The 20,795-nt window shown below is 36.6% G+C and overlaps 1 protein-coding gene and 1 pseudogene across 1 annotated transcript; one reads left to right on the top strand and one right to left on the bottom strand.

Moving 5' to 3' along the window:
• Positions 1–3,631: 3,631 nt before the first annotated feature.
• Positions 3,632–4,249, bottom strand: LOC100438252 (mitochondrial import receptor subunit TOM20 homolog; annotated as a pseudogene).
• A 13,127-nt stretch (positions 4,250–17,376) lies between these two features.
• On the top strand, positions 17,377–20,435 carry NAP1L2 (nucleosome assembly protein 1 like 2). The gene is made up of 2 exons (XM_009234992.4): positions 17,377–17,605; positions 17,799–20,435. Exon 2 carries the CDS (start codon positions 18,111–18,113, stop codon positions 19,491–19,493), a length of 1,383 nt encoding a protein of 460 aa, XP_009233267.1. The 5' UTR covers positions 17,377–17,605; positions 17,799–18,110; the 3' UTR covers positions 19,494–20,435.
• Positions 20,436–20,795: the final 360 nt, after the last annotated feature.

The raw sequence follows: 20,795 nt of genomic DNA, 5'->3' as shown, positions 1-20,795 counted from the left end.
AGTAATTGTGAATGGGAGTTCACTCATGATTTGGCTATTTGTCTGTTATTGGTGTATAGGAATGCTTGTGATTTTTGCACATTGATTTTGTATCCTGAGATTTTGCTGAAGTTGCTTGTCAGCTTAAGGAGATTTTGGGCTGAGGCGATGCGGTTTTCTAAATATACAATCATGTCATCTGCAAACAGAGACAATTTGATTTCCTCTTTTCCTAATTGAATACCCTGTATTTCTTTCTCTTGCCTTCATTTTGTTATTTACCCAGTAGTCATTCAGGAGCAGGTTGTTCAGTTTGCATGTAGTTGTGTGGTTTTGAGTGAGTTTCTTAATCCTAAGTTCTAATTTGATTGCACTGTGGTCTGAGAGACAGTTTGTTGTGATTTCTGTTCTTTTACATTTGCTAAGAAGTGTTTTACTTCCAATTATGTGGTCAATTTTAGAATAAGTGCAATGTGGTGCTGAGAAGAATGTATATTCTGTTGATTTGGGGTGGAGAGTTCTGTAGACGGTTATTAGGTCTGCTTGGTCCAGAGCTGAGTTCAAGTCCTGGATATCCTTGTTAATCTTCTGTCTCATTGATCTGTCTAATATTGACAGTGGGGTGTTAAATTCTCCCATTATTATTGTGTGGGAGTCTAAGTCTCTGTGTAGGTCTCTAAGGACTTGCTTTATGAATCTGGGTGCTCCTGTATTATTGGGTGCATACATATTTAGGATAGTTAGCTCTTTTTTTTTCTCCAAGTCCTTTAATATTCACTTAAACAGTTGAGGCACAAGCAATAATAAAACTGCAATTTTTATGTTACAAAAAGATTTTGTATGTTATCTGCATGATATACCAATTTTCTCAATCTCTTCTGCAATAACATCTCATTAACACTCTGGTCCACAGGTTGATTTATTAAATTCAGAATGGCAGGCTGGAAGATTGTAAAATAAACTTACTGAGAGGCAAAAGGAACCAAACATTTACTGAGTGTCTACTATGCACTCTCTACTAGGTTTCACACACTTTACATAAATGTGAACCTAAGTTCTAGTTATCAGTTAACAGGCCAGCATTGCTACGGCCAGTAAGTCTATGTTTTAAATGTTCTTTCACTTTTAGGTACAAATTGTGGAACAAAACAATATATCTTTGCCCAAAGAAGCATGTCAACTGTTGCACTAATACATTATTTTCCATTTCCAAAGTTTTTGTTTTTAGTAAGTGTGCAGCATTAGCACATGGAAACACTCAAGCTGTGTATTAGTTCACTGAAATCTGGGTTTTTTTAATTCTCACCTGCTGAGCACCTTTTGGCCAGCATCACTACAACGAGCTGATTCTATCACCTTGTAAAATTTAAGATGGGAACGGATAGTGTTTGGCAATTACATTTCTGGGAGAAAAAAGTACTGATTTTTTTCTTTAACTTGACACAGCTAGCTTTAAAAAGTGGTACCTCATTTTAAAGCACCAAAGTTGTCATTTAAATAAGAAAATATACTTGGCTTAATGAACTGTAAAATGAAGATACCACTGCCTTTTCAAGCATTACAGCAAAGCCAGTGTGTTAGAGCCAAGTGACAGCCAGCTCATACTGCACTCCAGTTCTCAAGGAAATGGTGTTTCTACCCTCCCCAAAATTAAGCTGCCCCTCACTCCTCCACCCAGCCCTCCTTTTTCTGAGCCCATTCTTTCCTTGCTGAGCTGTCTGCCCCTTGCTCCCTTTCCCACCCCTGTTCTCCCTCTAACTGCCCCTCTATACATGTCTGGGCTGCTGCCTAAGACTTCTTAGCTGCCTGGTTAGTCACTGACCAATCACCACTACACTGCTTTGGATTTGGGATCCCACTAGTAAAACTAACTGGCATGTTTGTACTGGTCATCCCCCCAAAAAAGCATCCTGTGTAACAAAAAACCACTGTTTAAGGGTTCAGGATCACAAACCCTCAAGATACCCAAGAAAAGTCCTCAAATGTGAGTTGCCTAGTCTAACAGTAGAGGTCAGTTCAAAGATGAAATGTGATTTGTTCAAGGCTGTGAAACTAATCAGAGGCACAAACTAGAACTGTTTCTCCTTCCACTACACCACAAAAAAACCGAGATTAATAATGATTAAGAAGTTTGTAAGTCAATCAAAATAAAATGCCTAGTACATAGGAAAAGTATTTGGGATTTCTCCACAGACTTTTAGACAGAACAAAGGCAATCTTTACAATGAGAAATGCTCCTCAGTTCAACAGATGCCACCAAGTACCAAGGATCCTTACTCAGTTCTGAAACTGTGACTACGGAGAATATGTCACTATTTAAGAATAAGAGGTCCCACCTGATCCTCAGTCTTCAGTCACAAGGTTTCAACTTACTCTCATCATTTAACAAGATTAATTAATCAAGTTGAAGTAGGATTAAGGAGGTACATTGAAGATAAAAGCAAAAGGCAACAAACATTTTTACAAGCAGATCATCCCAGTTACTTTAAAAGTTTGGGATTAATTTACAGAGCAGTGACAGAACCGTATAATTTCAGTGAAAATCAAGATAGTCATACCATTTTAAAAAAATATCAATTCAAAAATACCAAGTCAGGCAAGCATGCAAAATTCAGAATATAAAAAAATGCATGGCCTGGTTGCCCACATACATTCCTCAGGTTAAGGTAGATTTAAAGATGTCCAACAGAACCAATGAATCAGAAGCTAAAAGGGACACTTCAGTGATTAGCAGATGCACTCTCTCATGTAACAAATGGAGGGGAAATGAGCACACATTAACTGGCGAAGCTCACAAGGCTAGATTAGGGTTGTACAGAGATCTAATTCCTGGTGCTATTTGCAACTACGTATATTTAAAATACAAGGAGGTAAATACCCAGAACACATTAAGCCTACTGATTTAAACAGAACATTTCAAGACTGATACACAGAAAGGGAAGGAAGCTGTTAACCCAGCCCAGCAGCACATCTCACATATTTATGTCTCAGAGATTAAATGGAAAGAAATGATCAATCAAAACCTTTAAAGCTCAGTTTTCACAAACACCATAAAGTCTATCAAATTTCTGGATTTACAGCAAAATGTGCCCCCTAAAAACGTGTACATTCTTCAGTTTCTTTTTTTTTCTTTTATTATTATTATTATTATTATCATTATTATACTTTAGGTTTTATGGTACATGTGCACAATGTGCAGGTAAGTTACATATGTATACATGTGCCATGCTGGTGCGCTGCACCCACCAACTCGTCATCTAGCATTAGGTATATCTCCCAATGCTATCCCTCCCCCCTCCCCCCACCCCACAACAGTCCCCGAAGTGTGATGTTCCCCTTCCTGTGTCCATGTGTTCTCATTGTTCAATTCCCACCTATGAGTGAGAATATGCGGTGTTTGGTTTTTTGTTCTTGCGATAGTTTACTGAGAATGATGATTTCCAGTTTCATCCATGTCCCTACAAAGGACATTCTTCAGTTTCTCCTATGCTTTTTTTTATTTTTGCCTATCTTTCAAAACTGAGCACTGGGTATTTTTAACATAAGCCATGTCATATGTACATTTAACTGTTTGTGGAATAAACAAAATCCATGATTTTTTAGTAACTCATAGTGTATTTATAGAATGAAAAGTTCTCTATCAAAATACACTTTTCACTGGGAAAAATAAATAAAATAGACAAATGGATCTACACAAAGTAAACGTTAACTTTGGTAGATTTCAGTGTAGTTCATAACAAGCATATTTGCCCTTATTCCCCCAGAGCTGCTCAACTACCAAGAATTTTTAAAATATTTTTAACAGAGATTTTATTATGTTGACATTTGTTTCTCATTCCACATCATCTTCAGCCAAGCTGTGAGTACTTACAATTCTCTGACTAATTGTTGGGAGCTTAGTCAGAAACATCTGGAACACTGGTGGTGGAAGAGTTTGCTGTAAGACCTGCAGTAACTGCTGTGGCTGTCCACACACAGCAATTGCATTTGTCAGATGGTCTACATCCTTCTCATATTCACCTTGAGCTAGTAACTGTTCACCAAGCTGTATTTCTTCAAAGAAGAATTTCTGAAAAGCTTCAGCATCATTAAGGTCAGGTAACTTGGAAAGCTCAGCTCTCTCCTTGGCAAGCTTCTGTTTCTTTCTTCATTCTCGAAGCCTGTTCTTGAAGTTGGGGTCACTTCATCTTTTGCAGTTGAAGTAGATGCAGTATGCAATAAAAAGGGCCCCGCATGCACCGGCAGTGATGGCACTGTTCCGACCCACCATCTTCTCTACAGCGCTGGGTGTGGACGGTGGTGGCAGGGACCACGAAGGAAGGGTGGGCCACAAATCCTCAGAGCAGTCAGTGCAGCTCACACCTGATGGCCATGGGCCACGAACCTAGTTAGTTCTTGTTGAATTGATCCCTTTACCATTGTGTAATGGCCTTCTTTGTCTCTTTTGATCTTTGTTGGTTTAAAGTCTGTTTTATCAGAGACTAGGATTGCCACCCCTGCTTTTTTTTTGCTTTCCATTTGCTTGGTAGATCTTCCTCCATCCCTTTATTTTGAGCCTATGTGTGTCTCTGCACGTGAGATGGGTCTCCTGAATACAGCACACCAATGCATCCTGACTCTCTATCCAATTTGCCAGTCTGTGTCTTTTAATTGGAGCGTATAGCCCATTTAAAGTTCATATGGAACCAAAACAAAGAGCCTGCATAGACAAGACAATCCTAAGCAAAAAGAACAAAGATGGAGGCATCGTGCTACCTGACTTCAAAATACACTACAAGCCTACAGTAACCAAAACTGCATGGTACTGGTACCAAAACAGATATATAGACCAATCAAACAAAACAGAAGCCTCAAAATAACATCACACATCTACAACCATCTGATCTTTGACAAACATGACAAAAACAAGCAATGGGGAAAAAATTCCCTATTTAATAAATGGTGCTGGGAAAACCAGCTAGCCATATGTAGAAAGCTGAAACTGGATCCCTTCCTTACTCCTTATACAAAAATTAACTCAAGATGGATTAAACATTTAAATGTTAAGACCTAAAACCAAAGAAACCCTAGAAGAAAACCCAGGAAATACCATTCAGGACATAGGCATAGGCAAGGACTTCATGACTAAAATACCAAAAGCAATGGCAAAAAAAAGCCAAAATTGACAAATGGGATCTAATTAAACTAAAAAGCTTCTGCAGAGCAAAAGAAACAACCATCAGAGTGAACAGGCAACATACAGAATGGGAGAAAATTTTTACAGTCTACCCATCTGACAAAGGGCTAATATCCAGAGTCTACAAAGAACTCAAACAAATTTACAAGAAAAAACAAAAAACCCTATCAAAAAGTGGGCAAAGGATATTAACAGACACTTCTCAAAAGTAGACATTTATGCAGATGACAGACATATGAAAAAATGCTCATCATCACTGGCCATCAGAGAAATGCAAATCAAAACCACAGTGAGATACCATCTCACACCAGTTAGAATAGTGAACATTAAAAAGTCAGGAAACAATAGATGCTGGAGAGGATGCGGAGAAATAGGAATGCTTTTACACTGTTGGTGGGAGTGTAAACTAGAAGACAATGTGACAATTCCTCAAGGATCTGTAACTAGAAATACCATTTGACCCAGTGATCCCATTACTGGGTATATACCCAAAGATTTATAAATGATGCTACTATAGAGAAACATGCACACATATGTTTATTGTGGCACTATTCCCAATAGCAAGGTCTTGGAACCAACACAAATATCCATCAGTGACAGACTGGATTAAGAAATTGTGGCACATATACACCATGGAATACTATGCAGCCATAAAAAAGGACGAGTTCGTGTCTTTTGCAGGGACATGGATGAAGGTGGAAATCATCATTCTCAGCAAACTATCACAAGGACAGAAAACCAAACACCACATGTTCTCACTTATAGGTGGGGGTTGAACAATGAGAACACATGGACACAGGGCAGGGAACATCACACCTTGGGGCCTGTCAGGGGGTGGGGGACTGGGGGAGGCATAGCTTTAGGAGAAATACCTAATGTAAATGGCAAGTTGATGGGTCCAGTAAACCAACATGGCACATGTATACCTATGTAAAAATCCTGCACGTTCTGCACATGTACCATAGAACTTAAATAGAGACACAAAAAACCCTTCAAAAGATTAATGAATCCAGGACCTGGTTTTTTTGAAAAGATTAACAAAATTGATAGCCTGCTAGCAAGACTAATAAAGAAGAAAAGAGAGAAGAATCAAATAGACGCAATAAAAAATGATAAAGGGGATATTACCACCGATCCCACAGAAATACAAACTACCATCAGAGAATACTATAAACACCTCTAAGCAAATAAACTAGAAAATCTAGAAGAAATGGATAAATTCCTTGACACATACATCCTCCCAAGACTAAACCAGAGGTACAAGGAGGAGCTGGTACCATTCCTTCTGAAACTATTCCAGTCAATAAAGAGGGAATCCTCCGTAACACATTTTATGAGGCCAGCATCATCCTGATGCCAAAGCCTGGCAGAGACACAACAAAAAAGAGAATTTTAGACCAATATTCCTGATGAACATTGATGCAAAAATCCTCAATAAAATACTGGCAAACCGAATCCAGCAGCACATCAAAAAGCTTATCCACCATGATCAAGTGGGCTTCATCCCTGGGATGCAAGGCTAGTTCAACATACACAAATCAATAAATATAATCCAGCATATAAAGGTAACCAGTGATAGAAACCACATGATTATGTCAATAGATGCAGAAAAGGCCTTTGACAAAATTCAACAACGCTTCATGCTAAAAACTCTCAACAAATTAGGTACTGATGGGACCTATCTCAAAATAATAAGAGCTATCTATGACAAACCCACAGCCAATATCATACTGAATGGGCAAAAACTGGAAGCATTCCCTTTGAAAACTGGCACAAGACAGGGATGCCCTCTCTCACCACTCCTATTAAATAGTGTTGGAAGTTCGGGCCAGGGCAGTTAGGCAGGAGAAGGAAACAATGGGTATTCAATTAGGAAAAGAGGACGTTAAATTGCCCCTGTTTGCAGATGACATGATTGTATATCTAGAAAACCCCATTGTCTCAGCCCAAAATCTCCTCAAGCTGATAAGCAACTTCAGCAAAGTCTCAGGATACAAAATCAATGTGCAAAAATCACAAGCATTCTTATACACCAATAACAGACAAACAGAGAGGCAAATCATGAGTGAATTCCCATTCACAATTGCTTCAAAGAGAATAAAATACCTAGGAATCCAACTTACAAGGGATGTGAAGGACCTCTTCAAGGAGAACTACAAACCACTGCTCAATGAAATAAAAGAGGATACAAACAAATGGAAGAACTTTCCATGCTCATGGGTAGGAAGAATCAATATCATGAAAATGACCATACTGCCCAAGGTAATTTAAAGATTCAATGCCATCCCCATCAAGCTACCAATGATTTTCTTCACAGAATTGGAAAAAACTACTTTAAAGTTCATATGGAACCAAAAAAGAGCCCACATCACCAAGTCAGTTCTAAGCCAAAAGAACAAAGCTGGAGGCATCACACTACCTGACTTCAAACTATACTACAAGGCTACAGTAACCAAAACAGCATGGTACTGGTAGCAAAACAGAGATATAGACCAATGGAACACAACAGAGCCCTCGGAAAGAATGCCACATATCTACAACTATCTGATCTTTGACAAACCTGGCAAAAAAAAGAAATGGGGAAAGGATTCCCTATTTAATAAATGGCGCTGGGAATCCTGGCTAGCCATATGTAGAAAACTGAAACTGGATCCCTTCCTTACACCTTATACAAAAATTAATTCAAGATGGATTAAAGACTTAAATGTTAGACCTAAAACCATAAAAACCCTAGAAGAAAACCTAGGCAATACCATTCAGGACATTGGCATGGGCAAGGACTTCATGTCTAAAACACCAAAAGCAATGGCAACAAAAGCCAAAATTGACACATGGGATCTAATTAAACTCAAGAGCTTCTGCACAGCAAAAGAAACTACCATCAGAGTGAACAGGCAACCTACAAAATGGGAGAAAATTTTTGCAACCTACTCAACTGACAAAAGGCTAATATCCAGAATCTACACTGAACTCAAACAAATTTACAAGAAAAAGACAAAAAACCCCATCAAAAAGTGGGCGAAGGATATGAACAGACACTTCTCAAAAGAAGACATTTATGCACCCAAAAAACACATGAAAAAATGCTCACCATCACTGGCCATCAGAGAAATGCAAATCAAAACCACAATGAGATACCATCTCACACCAGTTAGAATGGCGATCATTAAAAAGTCAGGAAACAACAGGTGCTGGAGAGGATGTGGAGAAATAGGAACACTTTTACACTGTTGGTGGGACTGTAAACTAGTTCAACCCTTGTGGAAGTCAGTGTGGCGATTCCTCAGGGATCTAGAACTAGAAATTCCATTTGACCCAGCCATCCCATTACTGGGTATATACCCAAAGGACTATAAATCATGCTGCTATAAAGACACATGCACACTTATGTTTATTGCAGCATTATTCACAATAGCAAAGACTTGGAACCAACCCAAATGTCCAACAATGATAGACTGGATTAAGAAAATGTGGCACATATACACCATGGAATACTATGCAGCCATAAAAAATGATGAGTTCATGTCCTTTGTAGGGGCATGGATGAAATTGGAAATCATCATTCTCAGTAAACTGTCACAAGAACAAAAAACCAAACACCGCATATTCTCACTCATAGGTGGGAATTGTATAATGAGAACACATGGACACAGGAAGGGGAACATCACACTTCGGGGACTGTTGTGGGGTGGGGGGAAGGGGGAGGGATAGCATTGGGAGATATACCTAATGCTAGATGACGAGTTGGTGGGTGCAGCACACCAGCATGGCACATGTATACATATGTAACTTACCTGCACATTGCGCACATGTACCATAAAACCTAAAGTATAATAATAATAATAATTAAAAAAAAATAAAAATAAATAAATAAATAAATAAAAATAAAAATAAATAAAGAAAGAAAAAAAAAAGAAAAAATGCTCATCATCACTGGCCATCAGAGAAATGCAAATCAAAACCATGATGAGATACCATCTCACACCAGTTAGAATGGCGATCATTAAAAAGTCAGGAAACAACAGGTGCTGGAGAGGATGTGCAGAAATAGGAACACTTTTACACTGTTGGTGGGACTGCAAACTAGTTCAACCGTTGTGGAAGTCAGTGTGGTGATTCCTCAGGGATCTAGAACTAGAAATCCCATTTGACCCAGCCATCCCATTACTGGGTATATACCCAAAGGACTGTAAATCATGCTGCTATAAAGACACATGCACACGTATGTTTATTGCGGCATTATTCACAATAGCAAAGACTTGGAACCAACCCAAATGTCCAACAATGAGAGACTGGATTAAGAAAATGTGGCACATATACACCATGGAATACTATGCAGCCATAAAAAAGGATGAGTTCATGTCCTTTGTAGGGACATGGATGAAATTGGAAATCATCATTCTCACTAAACTATCACAAGGACAAAAAACCAAACACCACATATTCTCACTCATAGGTGGGAATTGAACAATGAGAACACATGGACACAGGAAGGGGAACATCACACACTGGGGACGGTTGTGGGGTGGGGGGAGAGGGGAGGGATAGCATTAGGAGATATACCTAATGCTAAATGATGAGTTAATGTGTGCAGCATACCAGCATGGCACATGTATACATATGTAAAAAACCTGCACATTGTCCATATGTACCCTAAAACTTAAAGTATAATAATAATAAAATTTTTTAAAAAAAGAACTTAAGGAATAATTTAAAATAAAATAAAGATGAAAAAGAGCCCCAGATTAGTCAGTGAAAAAAAAAAAGATAACATGTTGTATATTTTTATTTATAAGAAATACCTACAAAGGCAAAACTATAAGACAAAAAGTGAATTAGTGGTACCTATAGCATATGTAAGAAGTGTAACAGTAATTATTCATGAAAGATAATATCGAGATGATGAAAGTGTTCTAAAACTGATTCATGGTTTTCATTGTACAACTTGGTAAATTTAATTTAGTCTCAGTTTTATTCATTTCTGCTCTCATCTTTATTATATTTTCCTACAAATTTTGAGTTTGGTTTGTTCTTGCTTTTCTAGTTCTTTAAGATGCATTATTAGGCTATCTCCTACTATTGCTTTTATTGTATTCCATAGGTTTTTATGTGTTGAATTTCCATTGTCATTTGTATCAAGAAATTTTAAAATTTTCTTCTTAATTTCTTTATTGACCTGTTGGTCATTCAGGAGCATGTTGTTTAATTTCCATGTATTTGTATAGTTTCCAAAGCTCCACTTGTTATTGATTTCTAGTTTTATTTCCTTGTGATCAGAAAAATATGCTTGATATGATTTGGACTTTTGAAAAATTTGATGGGACTGGTTTTGTGGCCTAACATATGGTACATCCTGGATGTTCTTTCATGTGCGGTTAAAAAGAATGTGAATTCTGCAGCTATTGGATGTAACATTCTGTAAATATCTATTACATTAATTTGGTCTGTAGTGCAGATTAAGTCCAATGTTTGTTGATTATCTGTCTGGGTGATAGGTCCATTATTGAATCTGAGGTGTTAAAGTGTCCTGCTATTATCATATTGCAATATATCTCTCCCTTTAGATATATTAACATTTGCTTATATGTTTGGGTGCTACAACATTTGTCACATATATGTTTACAATTGTTATATCCTCTTGTTGAATTGACCTCTTTATCATTATATAATATAATGAACTTTTTTCTCTTTTTACAGTTTTTGACTTAAAATCTGTTTTATCTGATATAAATATAGCTATTCTTGCTCTTTTATGGTTTATATTTGCATACAATATCTTTATCTATCCCTTCATTTTAAGTCTATGTTTGTCTTTATAGATTAAGTAAAATGAGTTTCTTGTAGGTAGCATACAGTTGAGTCTGGATTGTTATCCATTCAGAAACTATGTTTTTTATTTGAAAAATTTTAAATTTCAATGTTTAATGTTATTATTGATAAGTAAAGACTTACTATTGTCATTACTTGTCTGAAGTTGGGAGAGAGGTGATGCAGGCACTCCCTTGGTTGCCACAGCTTGTGTCACACTGGGTCACATCCCAAGTCTACAGCCTCTAAGACCAGTTGCAGAACCACACTTAGGCTTGCCCAAGGATCTCAGTCACTAGTTACCTGTTTGCCACTGAAATTTATTTGAGGCCCAAGGCCACTGTAGTTAGCCAGTCATAAAGTGGGCCAGGACTTTAATTCCTCCCACTAGGGCAGTAGATTCATCTCTGGCCCAGGACTGGTCTAAACGCTCTCTCCAGGAGAACCTGTGGAAATTTGTCTGATGCTGTGTTCCACCATGGCACTATGAGATAGGGCAGCACTGAGTTCCAGTGCAAAGTCCCACACTCACTTTGCTCTCCCTCCCTAGAGTGTACAGATTCTCTCTCTGGGCTGCACTTCCTGGGATTGGGATGGGGGTGTAAGCAACACAAGACTGTTCTTCTTTCCCTCTTCAATGCATCTTTTCTTTTTATTATGCTAAAACCAGAAACTCTGATATCTCATTTGATTTTTTACTTCTTATGAAGGTATTTTATGCATGGAAAGTTGTTCAGTTTAATGTTCCCATGGGGGGAATGATTGCTGGAGAGTTCTATTTAGCCATCTTGCTCTGCCTCCAATTGGTAAATGTAATTTTAAAAATCATTCATTCACGCACTTGAAAAGGGTGCATTACATGAAACACAAAATAAGCCCAAGTAGAATTATTTTAAAAATAAATAAAACTGACATGAACTTTATTGTACAAGCCTTTTTGTGTATTTACATAAGTAGGTCATTGCTGAATCCTAGGGGAGGCATGTGTTTAGATTTAGTAGATAATGCCAAACAATTTTTAAAGTTTTTATACCAGTTTACACTCCCATTAGTAATATCTAAGAGTCCAAATTGCTCTACATCTTTGCCAAAATTTGGAATTGTTAGACATTTTAATTTTAGCCATTGATAATTTTCTTTGTATGTTAATCATTTATTTGTTTTGCATCTATATATGCATTTTGCCTATATATATTTTACCCATTTTTCTTAGGTCTCATTTTACTTAAGATATTATTTACATTTTCGCTTGTTGGTTTTGGATCTTTTAAATTTATTTACTCATTTGCTAAAACTGTATTGAACATCTATTTTTTACCAAGCATATACTGATAGGACCTTTTTATCTTTTTGAGACAGGTCTCACTGTCATTCAGGCTGGAGTGCAGTGGCACAATCATGGCTCACTGCAGTCTTGGCATCCTGGGCTCAGACAATCTTCCTACCTAAGTCTCCCCAGTAGCTGGGACCACAGGTGTGTACCAACATGCCTGGCTATTTTTTATTTTTTATTTTTTTGTATAGATGGGGGTCTCACTATGTTTCCCAGGCTGACTTCAAACTCCTGGGCTCAAGTGACCCTCTCACATTAGCCCCCACAGTGCTGGAATCATGGGTGTGAGCCACTGCATCTGGCCCGTGTTTCTTTTTTTAAAAAATTTTGTTGATTCATAATAATTGTAAATATCTATGGGATACATGTAATATTTTGATACATTCACAAAATGTGTATTGGTCAAATCAGGGTAATTAGGACATCCATCACCTGATAAATAATAAGTATTTATCATTTCTTTGTGTTGGGAGCATTCAAAATCTTCTTTTATAGCAATATTGAAATATACAATAAATTATTATGAACTATAGTCACCCTACTGTGCTGTTGAACACTAGAACTAATTCCTTCTATCTAACTGTATTTTGGTACCCATTAACTAACATTTCCCTCCACCCTACCCTTCCCAGACTGATGATCACTATTCTACTCACTACATGCATGAGATGAGTTTTTTAGTTCCCACATATTAGTGAGAACATGTAATATTCATCTTACTGTGACTGGCTTATTTCACTCAACATAATGTTCTGCAGTTCCATTCATGTTGCTGCAAATGACAGAATTTAATTCCTTTTATAGCTGACTAATATTCCTTTGTGCGTATATGTCATATTTTCTTTATCTTTTCTTTTATTGATGGACATGGGTTGATTCCATATCTTGGGTCTTGTTAATAGTGCTTCAATACACATGAGAATGCAGAGATCTTTTCAATATGCAGATTTTCTTTCTTTTGGACATGTAACCAGCAGCAGGATTGCTGGACCATATGGTAGTTCTATTTTAAGCTTTTTGAGAAATGTTCATACTGTTTTCCATAGTGGCTGTACTAATTTACATTCCCTTCAACAGTGTATATGAGTTTCCTTTTCTTCGCATCCTTGCCAGCATTTGTTATTTATTTTTTGATAATAGTTATTTTAACTGGGATGAGATTATATCTCATTGTGGTTTTGATTTGCATTTCCCTGATGACTGAAATATTGAGCATTTTTTTCATATACCCTGGCCATTCATTCATGTATCTTCTTTTGAGAAATGTGTATTCACATTTTTTACTATTTTTTAATCAAATTATTTGAGTTTTTTTTCTATTGAGTTGTTTGAGTTTCTTATATATTCTGGTTATTAATCCCTTGTCAGATGGATATTTTGAAAATATTTTTACAATTCTGTAAGTTGTCTCTTTACCCTATTGTTTGTTTTCTTTGCTGTGCAGAAGCTTTTTAGCTTAATGTGTTCCCATTTGTCTACTTTTGCTTTTGTTGCCTGTGCTTTTGAGGGCTTAAAAAGAAAATATTTGCTCAGACCAATGTTCTAAAGCATCTTCCCAGTTTTGTGTAGTAGTTTCATAGTTTCAGGTCTTACATTTAAGTCTTTAGTTCATTTTTATTTGATTTCTGTATATGGTGAAACATAGGGGTCCAGTTTTATTCTTTCTCATACAAATATCCAGCTTTCCCAGCATCATTTACTGAACAGTCTGTCATTTCACTAATGTATGTTTTTGGTGCCTTTGTTGCAAATGAGTTGGCTGTAAATGTGTCGGTTTATTTCTGGGTTCTCTATTCTGTTCCATTGGTTTGTTGCGTCTGTATTTATGACAGTACCATGCAGCTTTGTAGTACATTTTGTCATCAGGTAGTGTGATGCCTCCAGCTTTGTCCTTTTTGCTCAGGATTATTTTGGCTATTTGGGATCTTTTGTAGTTTCATAAAAGTTTTAGGATATTGTTTTCTGTTTCTGTGAAGAATGTCATTGGTATTTTGATAGAGATTGCATTGAATATGTAGATTTCTTTGGGTAGTATAAACATTTTAACAATATTGATTCTTCTAATCCATAAGCATAGGATATCTTTCCATTTTGGGGTTCTCTTCATCTCTTTCATTAGTGTTTATATAGTTTTTATTGCATAGATCTTTCACTTCTTTGGTTAAATTTATTCCTAAATGTATTATTTTCTTGTAGCTATTGTAAATGGGATTGTTTTCTTGATTTTTTCAAATTGTCTGCTGCTGGTGTACAGAAATGCTACTAATTTATGAATGCTGATTTTGCTTCATGCAAACTTAATTTGTTTGTTAGTTCTAACAGTTTTTTTGTGGAGTCTTTAGGTTTTTCTAAATATAAGATCATGTCTTCTTTGAACAAGGATATAAATTAGCAACTTCCTTTCCAATATGTATGTCCTTTATTTTTTTCTCTTGCAAAATTGCTCTGGGTAGGACTTCCAGTACTATATTGAATATGGTTTTTAAAAATATTTTTCTCTACACTTTATATTATGATAAAATATACATAACATAATATTTACCATTTTACCTATTTTTAAATCTACATTTCAGGAGCATTAAGTACAATTACACTGCTGTGAACCATCATCACCGTATATCTCCAGAATATTTTCTTTTTGTTGAACTGAAACTCCATACACATTGAACAATAACTTCCTTTGCTCCCTACCCCAAGCCTCTGAAAACCATGTTTCTACTTTCTGTCTCTGTGAATTTGACTGCTTTAGATACCTAATTTAAGTAGAATCATACAATATTTGTTCTTTTGTATCTGGCATTTTCACTTAATGTTTTCAAGGTTCGACCTTGTTGTATGTGTCAAAATTGCATTCCTTTTAAAGGTTAAAAAGCACTTCATTATATATATAATATATTTAATATATTATACATATATGTTATACGTATTATACGTAATGAAAAATGTGATATATATACATATATATTACATTTTATTTATCCATTCATCCAACAATGGGCATTTGGGCTGTTTCTAACTTTTGCTTATTGTGAATAATGCTGCTATGAACAGGGATATACAAGTACTTGTTTGAGACCCTGCTTTCAACTTTTTGGGTATATACCCAGAAGTGGAATTGCTGAATTATATGGTAATTCTATGTTTAATGTTTTGAGGAACTGCCATACTGTTTCCTATTATGGCTGTACCATTTTACAATTCTCAGCAATGCACAAAGTTTTCAATTTTCCATGTCTTCATCAACACTTATTTTCTCTCTGTGTGTGTGTGTGTGTGTGTGTGTGTGTTTTCTAAGGATAGCTACCCTAATGAATGTAGTATGTAACTGGTTTTGAGTTGCATTTCCCTAATTAGTGATGTTGAGCATCTTTTGATGTCATTACTGGCCACTTGTTTCTCTTCTTTGTAGAAATCTTTATTCAAGTCCTTTGCCCATTTTTGAATTGGTGTGTTTGCCTTTTCTTGGTTATTGATTTGTAGAAGTCCTTTATCTATTTTAGATATTAATCTCTTATTATCATATATATGATTTGCAAATATTTTCTCCAAAAAATTGCCTCTTAAAGCTGTTGATAGTATTTTTTGATGCACAAAATATTCTAATTTTGAAAAAGTCCAATTTATCTATATTTTCTTTTGTTGTCTATGCCTTTGCAGTCATATCTTTTTGTTTTATGTAACAAAACAGAGCATTTCCCTTGTGGTTTCTGTGAATGCCTGTATGACTCTGAGGACTCTTCATTCTTAAAAGTAGATGAAAATACTTTCTCTTTGTCCTTTCTAATAGTTTAACTGCGTAATATATTTAAATAACAATACATTTTATTTTAAACAATGTATCGCATTTCGGAGAGTGCTTAAAAATATTGGAATATACTAATAGGAAAAAGTTCATAAAAAAGTTTATTCCAGTTTTATTTTTCAAAACCTCCAGCGTAAACACAAACATATATATAAGCAAATTAGAAAGAAAAGGACCAAAATGTCCACATTGGTGCTCTATGGGTTGTGAGGCTTCTAGTGATTTCTGTGGTACTCTAAAAATTATCTCATTTTCCAAATTTTCTAAAAAGAGCATAAATAGTATTTATTATCAGAAAACTACAAGGAATATTGCAACTACAGAAATAGAAAAGGGAAGCTTAGAATGGATGGAACTCATAACTATGGAATCACCAGACTGAGATATGGGTCTCAAAATTTAATTTTGTAAATACTGTAATGATTTGTAGTACACTGGAATAAAATAAGTAAAAGGAAAAATTTATCTATAAACTGACAGAATTTAGAAATAAATACAACAATATGTAAACAGTTTTAATATCTGTGATAGTAACAAATTATTCTTTAAATCTGGAAAATAATAATCACTTAAAATTTTAAAAAATTGTTCAATTAATAAATGATCCAAGTTAGAAACATGAACAAAATAAACCTCACCAATGATTACTATAGAGAGGAAATTTTAATTACTGCAAAACTTTCCATCCTATAAATACCTTATCAAATAGTTTAACCATTTCTTTAATGCTGAGATTTAGATTATTTCCAATTAACTCAAAAGCATCAAGCAAATGTTATGATTTCTAAGAATGAATATAACTTTCCATTTTGGCTTTTGTATATATGTATATTTCTAACGGCTGTTAAAGCCAGCATTAAGAAGGAGAAGCAGAAAGTCAGTATTGGGACTGGGGTTATTTATAAGCCAGGCAACTGGTTAATTGTGGTTAATTGTCTGGTATGTTTACTTGTCACGTAGTTGTATACACCATACGGGTTTTTCATCACAGGCCCTCATTCGCCCCTACTGCCATCGGACTTCCTCCTCCTCCCTTCACAGGAAATGTTTCGAGAATTTTTCAACCTAAAATCATATAGCTTGTGAAAAATACCGACAAACATAATATAGAATATTTAAATAACTGACACACCACCTAAAGACCATCAGTGCTAATTCCTGGTGTTTTTAATCTTTGAAGGGTTTGTTTATCATCTCCTCCACCATCCACCTCTCCCCTCCCACCATCCACCTCTCCCCTCCCACCATCCACCTCTCCCCTCCCCAGGTCCCCGATCTAAAATCAAAGAGATTGATTTAGGATGGGTGTGTGCCTTGTCCTCTCTCATTGTTCGACATTTTAGTTACGTTTTCTCTGAGCTCTCTGGAAAGCATAAAAGTATAATATCGGTTAAAAGTTGGATGAATGAACTAATGAACGCAATGGGATTCCAGAAAACTCTGCGGGAGATGGGCTAGAGGACGAGGAGGAGGTGGATGAATCAGCCATATTAGAGAGCCTGGGAAGGTGAGCAGAGTTGAAAACTTGATAGATCTAATAATTTACTGGCTCTGGGTTTGTCAGTCACTGCATTGCAGCAAATGAGATTAGAGCATAGTTGTGGGAGGGAAGGAGGTGACGCAGCAATCTATTTGCACCTAGAAATTTTAGGCAAGTGACAGCTGCGTAATCATACTGCGGCACCGTTTTTTTGTTGCAGCAGTAGCTGCTTGCGGAGGAGGTCTGTCCACTGCAGTTCTCTGCAGTCTCCGGCTCTCTCCTGCAGGATCGGTCAACGCAGCCGTCGCCGCCCTCTGCACCCAGCCCAGGCCGCCACTGCTTCAGTCCGGTTCTCAAAGCCTCAGCACCATCTTTTATCCCCGAGCAGCCTGGATCGTCATTCCCTCAGTCCGGACGCCACTGCTAGATCCGACCACCGCCGCTTCTGATATTTCGGTGAGTCTTTTCCTGCGGAGGTTTGGTCTCCCGATCTCTGTGGTAGCCACCTTAGGCGTGTACGGTCCTTTGAAAAATGGCCGAGTCAGAGAACCACAAGGAGCTGTCAGAATCCAGTCAAGAAGAGGCTGGTAATCAGATAATGGTGGAAGGGCCCGGGGAACATCTGGAGCGCGGTGAAGATGCCGCTGCTGGGCTTGGAGACGATGGGAAGTGCGGTGAAGAAGCCGCCGCTGGGCTCGGGGAAGAAGGGGAAAAAGGTGAAGAAACTGCTGCTGGGTCCGGGGAAGATGGGAAAAAAGGTGGAGATACTGATGAGGACTCAGACGCAGACCGTCCAAAAGGACTTATCGGTTATGTTTTAGATACAGACTTTGTTGAAAGTCTACCTGTGAAAGTTAAGTACCGTGTGTTAGCCCTTAAAAAGCTTCAAACTAGAGCGGCCAATTTAGAATCCAAATTCCTGAGGGAATTTCATGACATTGAAAGAAAGTTTGCTGAAATGTACCAACCCTTACTGGAAAAAAGACGTCAGATCATCAATGCAATCTATGAACCTACAGAAGAGGAATGTGAATATAAATCAGACTCTGAGGACTATGATGATGAGGAAATGTGTGATGAAGAGATGTATGGTAATGAGGAGGGTATGGTACATGAGTATGTGGATGAGGACGATGGTTATGAGGACTATTATTATGATTATGCTGTTGAGGAGGAGGAGGAAGAGGAGGAGGAGGAGGACATTGAGGCTACTGGAGAAGAGAATAAAGAAGAGGAGGATCCTAAGGGAATTCCTGATTTTTGGCTGACTGTTTTAAAAAACGTTGATACACTCACTCCTTTGATTAAGAAATATGATGAGCCTATTCTGAAGCTCCTGACAGATATTAAAGTTAAGCTTTCAGATCCTGGCGAGCCCCTCAGTTTCACACTAGAATTTCACTTCAAACCCAATGAATATTTCAAAAATGAGTTGTTGACAAAGACCTATGTGCTGAAGTCAAAGCTAGCATATTATGATCCCCATCCCTATAGGGGAACTGCGATTGAGTATTCCACAGGCTGTGAGATAGATTGGAATGAAGGAAAGAATGTCACTTTGAAAACCATCAAGAAGAAACAGAAACATCGGATCTGGGGAACAATCCGAACTGTAACTGAAGATTTTCCCAAGGATTCATTTTTCAATTTTTTCTCTCCTCATGGAATCACCTCAAATGGAAGGGATGGAAATGATGATTTTTTACTTGGTCACAATTTACGTACTTACATAATTCCAAGATCAGTATTATTTTTCTCAGGTGATGCACTTGAATCTCAGCAGGAGGGGGTAGTTAGAGAAGTTAATGATGCAATTTATGACAAAATTATTTATGATAATTGGATGGCTGCAATTGAGGAAGTTAAAGCTTGTTGCAAAAATCTTGAGGCATTAGTAGAAGACATTGATCGTTAGAGCAGAGTATACATGGCCCTGAAATTAACTGCCCTAGATATAGTTACTCAAGGTATAAGAAGTCTTGTGTTCTGTATTTTTCTTGTAGTGTCAGTTAAAACATATGTTTCAAAAATATAAGAAAAGTTCAAAAACTAATTAATTTGACCTTGCGTTTTAGTAGTAGAATGTTTTCAAGAAATGTACACTGTGGTAAATGATTTAAAACACTAGTATAGTGTTGTGTAGCTTAATCCTTCTGAAGTCTTTTTGTCATGTAGCTATTAATCTGTGGCTATGAAATGATCAGAAATGCTAAGTGAGATCAATATTTGTTTGGAAAAAATAATCTTGGGAAGCAACCCAAGGGTTTTTGCTGTTGTTGTTTTTCTTTTTCTATTTTTGTTTACTTAGTCCTTTAGCTAGTGGATTTAATTTTGTTGTGCCTGCTTCATTTTGCAATAACAATGCAGTAGAATTTAAAACTTGGATGCTTAACAGGCCTGCATATAGATAAGAATTTCAGGCAAAACTACATTTATTGTTAATAACAGCTTGTTCATAGGCTCTCGTATTTTATGTAACTGTGATAAATAATGAAACAGTTATATTGAGGTTATTGTTTATCAGTGAAGTGTTAGTCACAGTATTTTCAAAAGTTTGCACATATTGTTCTGTGTAATTGTGTAAGCCATAATTACAGTGTTTAATTCTCTTTTCCTATTAAATCATTCATTGAAAGTGATCACTTTACCATTTTGAAAAGATATTTCATGCTCTTTCACTGCAAAATAAAATGAATAAAAATTTCAGAGTGTCTCATGTTTAAAAATTGATGTATTTCTTGTTATAAAAGTAATATGTTCATTGGGGGACATTTGGGCAATACTGAAAAAATTCATTAATTAAACACAAAATCCATATACCACCCACCTACCCCAAAATAAGCACTGTTAATGTTTTGATTTATTTTCTACAATTATATTTGTATATGTTTATACACGCATGCAGATTTACTAAGACTATACTAAAATGTGCAAAGAAAGTATATCTTTCTTAGTGTTTATAATTGATCTGTTCATAATCTCGAGTCTACCTTCACTACACAGGTTGCAGGGAAACAAAATTCTCAATTCTAATCAATCCAGTAATCTCAGTGCTATTTAATAATTTAAGCACCCTTTAGAAATAACAGGTTCCTGTGTGTTAGTTTGTATTTCATATTTCTTACCTACCCTTCCACAATGTCATCTGGATATATATGGGATTACATTACTAATTGTGGCTGGGGTGGGAGTGCAGTGCCCTGATTCAGGAAAATGA

The sequence above is a fragment of the Pongo abelii genome, chromosome X (genome assembly GCF_028885655.2).
Source record: "Pongo abelii isolate AG06213 chromosome X, NHGRI_mPonAbe1-v2.0_pri, whole genome shotgun sequence".
In the NCBI taxonomy this organism is placed as follows: Eukaryota; Metazoa; Chordata; class Mammalia; order Primates; family Hominidae; genus Pongo; species Pongo abelii.
The sequence above is the reverse complement of the archived record's forward strand: the minus strand, read 5'-3'. Positions and strand labels throughout refer to the sequence as shown.